Source organism: Thamnophis sirtalis, unplaced genomic scaffold (assembly GCF_051295495.1).
Source record: "Thamnophis sirtalis isolate CommonGarterSnake01/CBP01778 unplaced genomic scaffold, rThaSir2_p1.2 scaffold_3, whole genome shotgun sequence".
NCBI classification, from domain to species: Eukaryota; Metazoa; Chordata; class Lepidosauria; order Squamata; family Natricidae; genus Thamnophis; species Thamnophis sirtalis.
In genome coordinates, this window is record NW_028261383.1 from 132,739,385 (window position 1) to 132,754,699 (window position 15,315).

Here is a 15,315-nt window from a genome sequence, read left to right on the forward strand (position 1 = left end):
GGAACAAATCAAAAAATCAAAGGAAAACCTTCCCGTTCTTCATTTACACAATTGTGTGTAGCAAAATATCCCGGGTGTTAGTGATGGCTCTGGCTATAGACCGAAAGGAAACAGGCTAGAAAGATGCATTTTTTAAAATAATCTTTTATTGTTCAAATGTTGATCGTTCCTATGACCAAAGTCCAAAGGCAACCTGATTTAACCTGGTGATTCCTACTACCCTCTCCTTTCAGGCAGGACTTCCTGCTGCCATGGGTACTGGGTAGTTGCCCTGAGGCCTCGAGGGAATGTGAGCTGTTTTTGAGGTTATATTGGCATGTGGAAGGAATTGACCATAATCTGCTATCCTGGTCAAATGTGGGTTGGCAGATGTGATTGGTGTTGGTCTGGGGTATCTATCGTGGCCTGTTCACCTTGGGAGACCCTTCTGGATATATACATGTCCGATGACATAGTCTACAATTTCATTTACTCATACAAGCCCTTTCGCCTTGTCAAGATCCTGATCATAAGAAAGGTAGACTGCATTCCTTTGCCACTTATCATATATAACAAAAATTCCTCAAGTCAGTGTTTTAGTGGCACTGGCATAAAATAATCCCATTGTATGATTTGACTCTGATTTCTACTCTCCTCATTACATTATATATTTAGCAGCCATTTCTGGTGTCACAGTTCCAAAGCAAATACCAGCGTTGGATTATTATTTTTTCTGATAAGAAAAGTGGGTCTTTCTTGGTGTGAGAGGGTATATTCTCTTTCGGGCATGCTAATTATAGCTAGTATTTTGCTTTGTCTTTCTGAAAATGTCCTGGTCGATGTGATGGAGAGATTATCAGGAAGGTCTTGGGACACTGCTATGTTGTAGAATTGCAGAAGAGACCATTATAATCATCTCCTCTTCCAACACCTTTATTTAGGAGAGCCTGATTGACTTGCTAAGAAGCTTAGCTGGATATGGCAATGGAAACTCAAATTCCCTTGGATTTTGTTGGTTAGAAACAAGAGGGATATTGAACTAATGCAAGACATCCATTTCTTCTGTGCTTTGGACCATGTATCTGCACATTGTAACATCAAGTTCATGCATGTCTCTTTGACAATATTAGACAATATGAGATATGCATAATCTGTTGGTTTTTTCCCAACCAGGGAACAAAAGACAGTGGATTCTCCACAGCAATATATTTGAGCAGCATATGAGCAGGCTATAAACTTGAAAGAAAACATTCACATTAAGCAAGTTGGAGCTCATTATGGGAAATTCCCAGAGGTCAATGTCATTGAAAACCTCATTTTCCCAGGTTCACGGCTGCTATTGCATATAATGCAGATGCCCTGGGTACCTTTGGTGATGCTGGCTCACTGCTTAGTTCTCAACATTTACTCTCAATGTAAATGTAAGTGGGAGGAGAAATAAACCTATTACATACGAGAAAAGCCTTGCCTGTGATCTTACATGTAATAGCAGCCCAGGTAGTACCAAAAAGATGAAACAGGAATCCTTGTAGCATTCCTGTGTCACACAGAACAGTTTTCTCCAGAGTTGTGTTCTTAATTGACACGTGCTTAATTGTAACTATGATATAATTATTTCAGTCACTTTTATTTGTAAATATTCTGGATTCTTTCTTTTTTTCCCCCAGCTAGGCCAATTTGTCTAAATTTGATTTGGAAGTGGACTTTGGAGCATTATCCCTTCTGCAAAATGCATTCTTTTTTTTAGAACTGTGCAACATCTCTGAGCTTCATGTTTCCTTGAAAGCAAAAACGTTGATGCCTGAGCATTAGCTCAGGCTCTGAGTCATAGCATTCAACCAGTAGCTAAAAGATATTCTGTGATATTCTGTATTGCAGCAACCTCAGAAATAGAATTTGCTCATTAGCAAGCTTTTACATTTCCCTCTGCACCAGGAGTGTAAACTGTAAAGTTCTCAATGCCAACATGGCCCAAGTCCCACCTCCTCCCCAAATTCAAGCTGGACAAATAAATGAATATGGATAGATGTACAGATAATTTTGCCTTTTTATACTCAGAAAGCATAATGTTCTGATTTAAACATAGCCATCCAAAATAAACCATTAAATAAACGTTCAATTCAATGTGCTAGGTTCTGTTCTATCAGTTCTGTTCTGTTGAATTAGTGATTGGCTAGGTTCAACTGAAAAAAACTCTGACAAAAGAGTTTTGACCAGTTTAAATGCAAGATTTACTTTTTATTTTGAGTCAGCTGGGTGTAGCAGTTAAGGTAGCAGGAGACCCTGAGTTCTCACCCTGCCCCAGGTCCTAAGAAAGAGGTAATGGCAAACCACTTCCAAAATCTTCCCAACAGAACCGAAGAGATTAGTCCAAGCAGTTGCCAGGAATCAACATTGACTCAAAGGCACAAATGAAATAAAAAACGGCTTACCTTTTATTTGGAAATGACATGCAAAGTAGCTTGCAAATCAGTATTAGCGTTTAAAAGGCTAGTGTCTTGTAGGAACCCTACGGGGGGGGGGGATGAAAAAACATTTGGTTTCTCTTTGATTGTTTGCATTATTCTCTGGTTTAATCTTTGTCAATAACTCATATGGAAAATAGAAAAATGTTGTTGCTATCACATTTGCCTAGCAAAACAAGGAAAGCCTGTCAAAATATTCTGTTACTCTAATTTGGACCACTCCCTTCTTTCCTTCGCCACCTTGCAGCTCCTCACAGTTTTCCTTTTAACAACTTTCTCATTTTAGGGCTTTGTTCTCTTTCTAGCCTACATTGGTGAAAATCTTTATATTTAAAATGAGCTATAGTCCGATTTAAATTGTCAGCAGGCTTTGTTTGATATCTCATTTACCATTCCTGGTACACCGTAGCTGAAATCGAATGAGGGAAATTTAAAAGAAACAGAGGATGCTTATTGTAGATCCATTTTTATTTGCCCAGTTCCCGGAATCTGCTTGTTTTTCCATAGGATTTTGAGAGCAGCCATTATTTAACTCTAGCAGAATTCAGAACTGGGAACCAGATATATAAGAGCATTGACTCTCTTTGGGTATGCGTATTTGTAAAATAATAATAATAATAATGCTGTGTGCTGTGCTTTATCTTTTTCCCAGGAGCAGGAATGGTGGTGGATTGGGAACAAGAAACCGGACTTCTCATGACTTCCGGAGATGTGCGCATCATCCGAATCTGGGATACAGATCGAGAAATGAAAGTGCAGGTAATCTCCCGCCCCCTGCCCCCCGTATCTCTTACTAATCAAAATAATGTGTGGCCTGTTTTCAGTACTATAAAAGCATGAGAAGAATGCGAAGAAAAGCTGTTCCATGTTATCTGTTCAATATGAGCATAATAGAGCTGGAAGTTAGATTTGGGAAGTTAGGAGAAGGGGATGTATCTGGTTGATATCCCTGTGATGACCAACCTCAGGCAAGTATCGCCTCTACCCTCAGTGCTTCTTGAAACAGCATCACTTCCTGTGTACATTGAGTGTACATGAGCAAGAAGCACAGTCTTCCAACGTACAGCACACCCAGCCACAGAGGATTTGGGTTTTGGCCTGCCTACTAGCAGCTGTTACTAGTATAACAATTTCTTTCCTTTATCATTGGCCCCTGGAATACCACCATCTCCGTTCTAACCGAGTATGCTCAGAGACTGCAAAACATGGGAAGGTCAGCAAGGGGAAGATCAGTGAGCCTCTGCCCATTGATGGGTTGCCTAGGCAGAGAAACACACTTAAGAAGCCAATCCTGACATTTTGCAGCAGTATTCTAACCAATTGCGCAGATCCTGTCACCTGGGCTAAGTGTGTCCAGGGCCCAATAAATGTCCCACCGTCCTCCTCGTCCTCCTCATCATGACTTTCCTGACTCTGAAACCACACATACACCCCCCACATTTCTTTTTGCCATTCTTTATCATTGTTTTGGGAATTAAAAATGCTAGCAAGCAGCAAGAAGGGCTGAGTGTACCAATTGTGGTGAGGTTTATGGCTGGTGAGGCACTGACACAGGGGTTTCAAATTTTTTTAGACTTGTGGACTTCAACTCCCAGAATTCCAAAGCCAGTCATGCTCAGTTCTGATTTAAAGCAACAGCATTTTTTATCCTTTGTGAAATAAGTTTTCCTTCATTCTTTTTCTTCTCCCTCCCCCTCCTCCCTCCCTCTCTCCCTCCCTCCCCCTCTCTCAAACAGACACATGCACACAGAGAAGTTGGATCCCTCTCTCACTCACTCTCAAACAAACACAAACACAGAAGTTGGATTGGATATATTTTCCAATGGTTTGAAAGCAGCTCCTCTGCCATACCCCCCCCCCCATTCCCCTGCTGCCTTCCGATCCGAGCCTTTGATTGCAGATGGAGCCATGTTGCCTTTTCAAACTTGTAATCGGTGAAGCTGGGTTTATATACTTTTATCCAGCTGTGTGTGTGTGTGTGTGTGTTTTTGAAAAGGCAATGTGGCTCTGCATGCAATCAAACTTTTTGAATTCCTCCCCCTCCCCACATACGCATCTTTTCCAGAAGTTTCAGAGAGGATTTCAACTCTGCTCTTGCCTGCCATCATGAAAAGAAAAAAAATGTAAAAGGAAAAAGGCAAGAGCTCTGAGGTCAGACTGAGCTAGCTGCTCCCAGAGCCTCTAAAAACGCCCTCTACAGGAGGCAGGAGAACCACATGCCTCATCTACATAAGGAATTTTTCGGCTTTTAACCCTTGCTTAGCTCTGCTCGAGTGATCATAAAGTCAGACTAAATGAAGCACCTCGTTCTCCTGCCACCCCCTGTAGAGGGCACTTTTTTAGAGGTTTTTTTTACATAGTTAAGCACTAAGCAGAGTCATCCACTGTGACTCTGGCAGCAACTAGCTCAGCCTTTTTCCTTTTATATTTTTTTTTCTTTTCATGATGACAGTGGTGAGGCCCTGCCTCCCCTGCCTCTCCTGACTGCACATCCCTGACCAATTGGTGTGCTTTCCTGGCACGCAAAACATTTTTGGAGCTTCTTTTATCCAGAAATTGCCCTGCATGGTAATGATCATCTCCCCCAGACTTTCCTACACCTGTTTAGAGCCTTCCACAAATCAGTATTTTTCTTATATCTGCAGCCTGAAGAGCCAATTCTTTGCTTCTTGTTATAGGCATGAAGAATAGGAAAGAAATGCATTCATTCCAATATTCTTGATATTTCCTTATCCACACTACTCTTGCAAACAGTAAATCTGTTTACATCAATTACCATAAAACCAAATCTTTTCTTCAGATATACACATTTATGTGTATATAAGCCACTGAGAGAAGTAAATACTTTTTAATAATATTTTTATTAAAGTTTTCAAATACTTGTTTGCTGTTGTATACAACTCAGAAACATCTCTTGTGAATTGGGTGACCATATAAATACAATTGATAAATTTAAAAAAAGATAAAATAAACACAAACCAAGAATAATATAAAAAAGAAAAATTACAGAGAATAAGAAATATATATAATAAAAACTAGAATTGTATAAAGAAATTATTCACTTCTTCCTTCAGATAAGTACAAATAACATTAATAATTTATCACGTTCTCTGATATTTCAGTAAAATATATATTCTTCCCATATCTCATGTCTTATTAATAGATGAATTATAAAGTCTTGTCATTCTAACCAGCAGAAGTTTATTAAGATTTATAATAGCATTGCATAACATGAATATTATTAACCTTAATCAAATAAATCCACTTTATATTCCTTCTGTTAACTTTAAAAAAGCTTGATCTTTAATCCCTTCGAATAAGTCCCACAAGTAGGGATTCCAGGCTGATTCCTCTTTTAACTCTTCTCCTAAGTTCTGCTACTCTTCTACACAATCTTCTAGTTACCTTTTTTCTTTTTATCCCCCCAAAAAATCTTTTAAAAGTCCTTAAATGTGCATGAAGCATTTTCCATCAAGGATAGAAGGAAACTCACCCAATGTAATGAAACTTGCTCTTTTGTAGGTCCTTAACAATAAAAAATCCATTAACAAACAATTTTCTGAAGTGGTTAAAAGAGGAAGTGTCAGTTTGAAGGCACCAAACCGCAGCTTAGACAAAATGGCCCTTTACCTGGCCCTCAAACGCTAAAGCCCACACTCTGGACCGCTACCTTATGATCTCTCATGGGAACCTCTGAATGGAGCATTTGTGGGTGGTTCTTGCTCCAGGGAGGAATTCCAAAGGGGTGAGCCCTTCCCTGGATGCTCTTCGTGCCGCTTTTCAAAGAATCATCCTCAGTCCGCTGTTGCTTCCTGGAAATCTGCCACAAAAATAAAGTATGATCTCCGAAGGTTTTGGAAATTAATTCTATCTGGCTGATAGTAATTATAACACTTTGACCCAGCAATGCAATTCAACTAAGACGGTGCTAATTTTAATTATTTTCAAATAGCATTTAATCTGTATAAATTAGAGAACATCAGAAATCAGGAGGATGAAAATATTTTAAATGAGGGTGATTATTAATTGTACAAAAGGCTTCCAACAGTGCTTCATAAACTCAAACCTGAATCATTCAGCAGCATCTGGCACAGCAGAACTGTAGAAATAAAATGTGGACATGTCGGTACCTGTTGCTAACCCACAGATTTATACATGTAAAATTTGTTGTCAGGCTATCCATTGTGATGCCCATGAAAAAAGATAACATCCTTCATCATTTAAATCATTCGTTTATCTTTTGAGTGCCTATTAAATCTTAAACTCTAACCCTAAGAGTCTTCTTGCAGAGGTGAGTTGCTCGGTTCAGCCGAACCGGTAGTGGAATTCCAGCCAGGGTCGCAGAACTGGCAGTGACCCATGCTTGCCACTCCCGCATGCATGCAGAACAATTTACATTGAACAGTGCACGCTGTGCAACGTGTGTCTGGTGCACTTCTGTTGAGCTTTGGCTTTCTGGAAAAAAAGGAATTTACTGGGGTTGCATTGCCAGTTCAGCTAAAATCAGAAGCTAGCAGGAATCATTTTCTCATCCCACAATCTGGGCAGTGAGTTACTCAGGAACAAGAAGACAAGGGTGGGTTGCTGCCAGTTTTACTACTGGTTTGCAACCCCCACGCGCCCCAGCACCCCATTGGTCACTGCCAGTTTAGGCCACTGCCATATTACACCTGCTTAGAAGATGATGAACATTTTATATCTATATCTCCCCCTCACAGTGCTGCAGATTGACAGATAAATTTTGAATGCTGCCTACATATAAGAACATATATTTGAGTCGTGAATCCATATCAGCTATAACGGGTGAAGAATGGAGTGGGTAGTAGACTATAGCAGTAAGCCCTCACCCCTCGGCAATGTTACTTTCCATGTAACCTACACATTTGCTGACTCACCTAAGTATTTCTTCCTGTAACACCTTTGGACCAGTGATTCTGCTTGCCGTGGCATGTTCAGGATAGGTTTCTAATCTGGATTGCAGTCTGGAATGAGGGTATTTCATAAAGAGCACTGCAGTGACTTCCCAACGCTCTGAGATATGGGGGGAGGGGGGTCTCTTGATTTGGAAGTCAGAGCCTTTGTGTTGTAAGAAGTCCTCTATGAAACTCTAGCATCTCAGTAGAAACCTGGCTGTCCCTTGATAGTTGTCTCCAGCAAACTATTAAATAATTTTAATTGAGTAAATACAAATATAGCAGTGATTAAAAATAGAAAGGAGGTATTAAATTCACTAAGCACCATTCTGCAGAGCTGAGTCTGACTATTACTCAGTTCTATGGCTGCTTAACTCTAACTTGTTTTCTTTGTTAACAGCTGTGCTCTTATTATTCCAAGCAAATCTTTTGTCTGTAGTGGGGAAAAAATGCTCCATCTTTGGTTAACATTATTGAGTGTCTTCCCAACAATAGCCCAGCTTTGTTCTTTGGATTTATTATCTTTTAAAGGTATTCTTTAAAAAAAAAACATAGCCCTGACTTTCTGTGCAAGTCATTTTCTGCAGAGCGGCAACATATGATGCTCTGATTCCTCCAACAGCCCATTAAAGCTTCCAGATTCTCCTCTGCCCTTAACCATGGCCTTGCACCTGTTTTTTAATTACCTTTTTATTTAAAATATCCCTCATAAAAGCAGGAAGAACATTCCTTGCCTGGAAGAAGTCATAAAGCCTTATAAAAACTACTCACTCCAAAGTTTGGAGTTTGACAGTATAGCAAAACATTTTCTGGGAAAGTCCTTTTCTTCTTTCTGGAGGAAATAAGAGGATTTGGAGTTCAATATCCTTTATAGACTCCTGTAATCTTGTAAAATGCCATGCAGTCATGGTGAAATAGGAAAAAGTTAGCAGCGGCCACAATTCTCTTTGGAGGGCTATCACTGTAAGTGAATCACCTAGCAGGTCATCAATCACTCTTTAAGGCTCAAGAAACAGTGACTGTCAAACAGGATTATTTCTTGAATACTCAGGATCATTATCTTCCAGTAAGAAGCTCCAGCTACTCTTCCACTGGGGTTGGGTTTCCTTCTTATACCACTTTGCTGTCGACATGGAGCAAGTGTAGATTTATTAGAGAAAAGTTGTGCTTTAAATTGCCTTTAGCTTTCTGCCCTGCCTTTCCATACAGTGTGCATAACTGCTGCGGAGCCAAACTGAGCGGGAGGGAAAAAGGACATCTCAGAGACATTTATTTGATTTTTATTAAACTCATTCCTTTGAAATGAAGAGCTGTTTCCCCTGTTTGTTATGAGGCAGGACTGGGTCACTGTCTGAGTACAGATATGGAGAAACTGATGGACTCTGAAGTCTTCTCACATATATTAAAGTCTTTTTGGACATAAGTGCCTTGAAACAAAAAAGAGAATCACAATCTCACTTTCACCTATTTCAGCATGATTGTATACTAGAAGTCATCCCAATGTCTTTTTCGGAACAAAGTCCATGGGCCACAAAGTAATTTGTGGAATACCCCTGCGGCATCTTTTGATTTTCTTTTGTTATTGCTGTGCTTTAATGTTGCCCACATCTGAATTACAACAGCACTTGTAGTTTGCTTCTGTAAAAGAGGCCAACAGCAATAACTTTGTAAACTACACTAAGATAAAATGACACAGCTCATAAAAACTAAAAGAGTTCCCACAGCCCTAAGATGCTTGTTATGTTACGGCATATACTTCAGGGGAAAATAATCTAATGCTCCTGCTGTGGAACTCTTTTACTACCTCCAGTGGAAGTGGGTAACAAATTACCTTTCCTGTTAAAAATTGCCCAAGACAAATGCATACTTACCATATTTTTCAGACTATAAGATGCACTGGTGTATAAGATGCACCAAGATTTTGAAGAGGTAAGTAAGAAAAAAAGTTTTTGCCTTCCCTCAGTGCCCAGGAGCACTCTGCAGGCTTCAGCAGGGCTAGGGGAAGGCAAAAACGCCCCCGTTTTTGCAAAAAATGGTCCGTTTTTCGCAAAAATGGGGTGTGGGGGCAAGGCTTCGGGAAGCCCAAAAATGGCTGTATTTATTGATAAGACGCACCAATGTTTCCACACTCTTTTGGGGGGGGGCGAGGTGCGTCGTATACTCCAAAAAACATGGAAAGTAACAAAAGGCACATAGCCCAAATAACAAGAAAGATAATCATGCAATCAGTCAGCATAAATAAAATTGGAAAGTTATAGTAAAGGAGAAAGTTGTTATTAATTTGCAAAAATAAAATAATGAGGAAGCCTGATTGTACAGACACTGTTAAACCCACAACAGCCCCTCATACCCACAACGGCTAGATTCTGAGTCTTTTTGATCAGATTTATTGTATTAAAAGGGGAATAGGTTGCAGAATCTTGAAACTGGATGTATGTATTTGTGTGTGTGACTTTCGCAAGTCCCTGTAAGTTTCTTGACAAGGTTTTTTGGAAGGGGTTTGCCAACTCCTCCCTAGAATTGAGAGAAAATGGCTGGCCCAGGTCACCCAGCTGACTTTGTATCTATGGCGAGGCTGGAACTCACAGTCTCCTGATCTCTATCCTGATACCTGTAGATGTTCCAGCCTTGTAATGTTTTTCAAACCACTTTTTTCCCCCAAAATTCTGAGAAGTCTACAATATGAGTACTTGCCACTCCCCTGCAAAGGCCACTTCTATGGTGACCTATCCATGTTGCTTAATTAAACAGTCATCTATAGGGCACCAAGTTAAATAGGGCATCAGATGTTGAAGAAGAAGAAAAAAATTAAAAATGAATATTTATCCCTTTTTTGAAAACAAAATCTTCTCCCTAGATCTGCTGTTAGATTTCGAACTGCTGAATTAAGGGATTTCAAGTTGGTGAAAAGGGAGTTGTGTGACTTGCCTAGAATCTTAGTTGCTGGAGCCTCCCCTGTGGCAGGGATGAACAGCACTTTTGGACCTCAGGGCCACATGTGGCACTTGCCAGTGGTTTTAATTTGACAGATATTTGCAGGTGTATACTAGAGATCTCATGGGTGTTTATTGCAGCAAGACAGACTATCTTGAGACCTTGTCTATGTCTCTCTCTATGTCCTATCCTAACTAAACAAAATCAATATTTTGACACACACACCCCACCTTCTCAGCACTATAATCTTTTCTGCAAAGTTATTATTTCCTCCCCTATTAAGTGCAGACTCGCTCATACCTTTCCTATCCCCAGATCAGCTCTTACTAGCTACCGTCAATTAGCAATGCGGAAAACATGATATTTTTTTCCACATTAGGATTGCTAAAATGAGCTTAAATCTTCAAATACATAACCACACACACACACACACACGGAGGGAGGGAGGGAGGAGAAGGCCCTCCTTAAGAAAGGAAAAATTGAGCATTCTCAAAGATCAGCAGACTCAGCCAGATGCTGGGCATGTCCATGATGCCAACTCCTGGGTAAAACTTGGGATCTGTCACTGTCTGGCTGTGGCAAGTGTCAGTAATAATAATAAAGAAAGTTCCAACTTACTGTGGTGGGCACTACATATATATATATATATATGGAAATCTTTAAAATCAAATCGGCGGATCTTTTCCCTGTACCTAACACCATGGTTGCGCCTTTGCTTCTAAAATTCTGCTACAGTTGATAGGAAATGAGGGCAATATGAGAAACCTCCTGTGAATGCCGAAGATCTACGTATATTGTACTCCACTTGGGTATTAGGTGGAGTAACTTGGGATGATCTCCAAATGGTACTATTAACATATGGAAAATATGTTTTAGACACATATTTTGTGACATATGCTTGAGAAAGGCAAAAGTAGAAAGGTGATACAGAGTAGTACACTGAGTGGTTTTTTTAGGTTAGCTCCTGAATTTGAATGGATACCTGTGTCACTGCTTTTCTCTCTCCCTCTTCCCCCCCCTCCATCTCGCTCCCTAGATACATATGGGAAATTACTTTTTCTTGACATTATATAAGTATCAAATAACTCTCAGTTTAAAATATTGGACCAAACTGCTTGACACATACATACATACATACATGCACACACACGCACACACACACACACACACACACACACACCTACAAGTATAAAGGTGAAAAGAGTTTGTCCTATTTTAGTGACATGGCATCTGGGCTGAATAAGTATAATGTGCTCTGTGTATTGTCTTCTAAAATAATTTGAAAACATCAACTGGTGCAAATGCACTAATAGGCGATGGGAATTCTTCGAACCATTCAGTCTTAGGCTATTTATTGACCACTTTGTTGTTTTAAGTGTTTGGAACATTTGACATACATATTTTACAAATCCCACTGTTGAATTTCAAAGCCCAAGCAGAATGCATGTATTGACCTTTAAAGTTATAAACAGCCTAGGACTGAATGGTTTGAAGAATTGCCATCACCTATTAGCGTATCCACACAGAAAGATTAATATCCGAGGCCCTAATGTTGCATTATAGTAACTAGTACAATATTGTATCATTAATAAGAACAATTACATTAGCAGTAATCTCTCATGTGTGAATTCTATTCCACTCAAGATTTGTCAAGCTTAAAATGGGAAATAAATCCTATATTATGCTCTGCCTCTTTTCAAAATATTTTCATCGTGATGCTATATTTATGATGTGGTTTAGCTTGTGATTTTTTTTATTATCTTCTGTGAATTTGCATGTTTGCATCTGCTTTAAGAGACAACCTATGCTTTTTGAACCAAATAAAATATATGGCCAGCAAGACTGCAGCTTTGAATTGCTATTTTAATGTTTTAGGATATTCCCACGGGGGCTGACAGCTGTGTCACCAGTCTGTCCTGTGATTCTCATCGTTCGCTCATTGTAGCAGGGCTTGGAGATGGCTCCATTCGGGTTTATGACCGACGGATGGCTCTGAGTGAATGGTAAGACAGACATCTCATTCCTCCCATCAACAAGGGGACCTTATATTTGTTCTGACTACTGGTTGGCTGAGGGGCTAGGCATGAAGTAAGAGCACTTGCTCCAGCAGTGTTCCACAGATTACCATCAGTTGCAAAGATTATTTTCCTCTTCTCTCTTTCCATATACATCTTAAGCTTGGATGAATTTTAACAACATAGGCCTTCCTATATGGGTGGGTGGGTGGAAGGGAGGGAGGGAGGGAGGGAGGGAGGAAGGAAGGAAGGAAGGAAGGAAGGAAGGAAGGAAGGAAGGAAGGAAGGAAGGAAGGAAGGAAGGAAGGAAGGACCGACCTAGAAACAAATGCTATGGGTGCAATTTTTTTAACCAAAAATATTTCAGTTAACATAAAAGATAGAGCGATGTTATTTTTTAGGTATTTAGGTATTTACAGACCTGTTATGTGAATTTTTCACCTGCCTGAAATGAACGTGAAATAAATTACTGCTGGCATTAAATTACAGATAAGCTCCTATTACTTTATTGTGTAAGGCAGGGTTTAAATTGCATACACGCAGAGCACCTGCCTATCTTTTCTCCTGACTTCCATTTTCTCTTTTGCTGCACCTATCAAGCCCAGTACACAGCCTGTTGAAATGAGCAGCTGAAGGAAGAGGGGAGCCTTACTGTGCCAGCTCTCTTTCAATGGCTTACAGCTTCACCTCCATGGTCAAGCCATCCCAGGAAGCAGATGGTTCTCCTTGTAAGCAGCTTCAGGGTTTTCTCCGGCATTTATTTTCATAATTTCTCCTTTTCACTTGTAGCCGTGTGATGACCTATCGAGAGCATACAGCCTGGGTGGTGAAGGCATATTTGCAGAAACATCCTGAAGGCAACATCATGAGTGTCAGGTAAAAAAAAAAGTGGGGGGAGTAAATGAAAAGGAACAAGAACCTCTGAATATTTATGTGACATTTTCCTGCTAAAACATTACTTTGGGCACTCTTGTTTGAAAGGCTGTCTCCAGTATTTAAACAGCAATGAGGTTTGAGCTCTTTACTTTGGCATTTCTACCCACCAATTAACTTGTGATTCAAACCTGGAGTAGCAAAAGGAAAGCTTTGTTCCCGAGGACAATGTTTTTTTTGAAGATTGATTAGAACACAGTAGTTGACAAAATCGTATCACTCTGCAGCTAATTATCAGTCTTATCTAAGATTGGAGAGCCAAATTACAGGTAGCCTTCGACTTACAACCATGATTGAGCCCAAAGTTTCTGTTGCTGAGTGAGACAGTTGTTAAGTGAGTTTTACCCCATTTGATGGCCTTTCTTGCCACAGTTGTTAAGTGAATTGCTGGAGTTATTAAGTTAGTAAGATGGCGGTTAAGTGAATCTGGCTTCCCCATTGACTTTGCCTGTCAAAAAGTCGCAAGAGGTGGCCACATGACCCCGGGACATTGCAACTGTCATAAATATGAGTCAGTGGTCAAGTTTTCAGATTTTGATCATGTGACCATGGGGATGCTGCAATGGTCGTAAGTGTGGAAAACAATCCTGAATCACTTTTTCCAGTGCTGTTGTAACTTTGAATGGTCACTAAATGAGCTGTTGTAAGTCAAGGACTAACCACTGCGCCGAGGTGGCGCAGTGGTTAGGGTGCAGTACTGCAAGCCACTTCAGCTGACTGTTATCTGCAGTTCAGCGGTTCTAATCTCACTGGCTCAAGGTTGACTCAGCCTTCCATCCTTCCGAGGTGGGTGAAATGAGGACCCGGATTGTTGTTGGGGGCAATATGCTGACTCTGTAAACCGCTTAGAGAGGGCTGAAAGCCCTATGAAGCGGTATATAAGTCTAACTGCTATTGCTATTGCTATTGTAGGACAGCAGTATTTGTAAGAGGGGAGCAGCTCAATGCAAGAGAAAAGACTTTCCAGTTGAATCTCTTGGACTCCCACAGGACAGAATCATCAGTATTGCAACTGACAAGTCTGGAAATGGGGCCCAGTTTTTAGGCCTGCTTTCTTTATCTTTAGGGAGAGGATGAGGAAGAAATCTGAGCTGACAGCTGTCATTTTGAAAACTGTAAAAGGCATAATCCTCCACATTAAACAGATTATTTTTCTGACACTGAAGCGAAAGGGAAGAATTGGGTAAAAAATGTAATTCGTTCATTACATCTGTAACTTCCCTTTCTTTCAAAAACCAAGGCAATAGGCTGGGTTCTCCCTCCAATGGTTTCCCCTCCCTAAAAGTAATCAAACTGTGAGGTAGGTTGGATTGACAGACCTGTCTGTCAGTTGACCTTCCATGGCAGAATGTGGCCTTGAACCTCATTCCTAGTTCAAGATCTTAACTACTAGATCACACTGGCACTCGCAAATCTTTTGCTAGCAAGGAAGGAAAAAAGAAACAGTGGGACAGATTTCATTGCATGTTCTGAGCTTATAGCTAGGCGAAATTATTTCCCCATCTAGCAAATTTTTGTGCATAAATCCATTTCTTATTCTCAATAAATACGATGTGAGAGCACTCTCTCTATTAAGTGCTCCATTCACGAGACAGCAGAATATAATTTATTGCCTCTATATTGCCATTTGTTTTTGTTTTTTTACAGAGATTCTTCTTTGGCTTAAGAAAGCATATAAACTCTCTGTGATGTAATACTTCCTCACAACTGCTATTGGGCAGCAAATTCTGTCACCTTTATTTTCCCTAGGAATGAAGTAAAGTACTTTAATTTGCAGGATGGGGAGCTCTGGGTGATAGTTTCCTTTTTAGGAATATAATTTTATTAAGAATTTTGATTATGATAACTAATATGAACTAAACTTGCAGAAAGAGGTAAGAATAGAAAAATAATAAAAACTGCAGGAAAAAGAGAGAAACAAGAAAAAAAATGAATGTAATAAAAAGAAAGGACATTTATAAAGAAGTGGCTTCCAACCTTCATCACAATAAGTATTTTAAAAAATAATAACTCTTCACACCCTATAAGGTTACAAATAGATATCTCTTCATGCCATATCCCATCCCTTAATAAGCA

The 15,315-nt window shown here is 39.9% G+C and overlaps 1 protein-coding gene across 2 annotated transcripts in view; it reads left to right on the forward strand.

Moving 5' to 3' along the window:
* The window catches only part of RPTOR (regulatory associated protein of MTOR complex 1), a 427,126-nt gene that overhangs the window by 399,441 nt on the left and 12,370 nt on the right, over nt 1–15,315 (forward strand). For both annotated transcript variants that reach the window (XM_087710142.1, XM_087710143.1), the window contains 3 exons: nt 3,097–3,203; nt 12,167–12,294; nt 13,096–13,182. In XM_087710142.1, the coding sequence (XP_087566268.1) occupies nt 3,097–3,203; nt 12,167–12,294; nt 13,096–13,182 (322 nt within the window). The remainder of the gene's footprint in view (nt 1–3,096; nt 3,204–12,166; nt 12,295–13,095; nt 13,183–15,315) is intronic.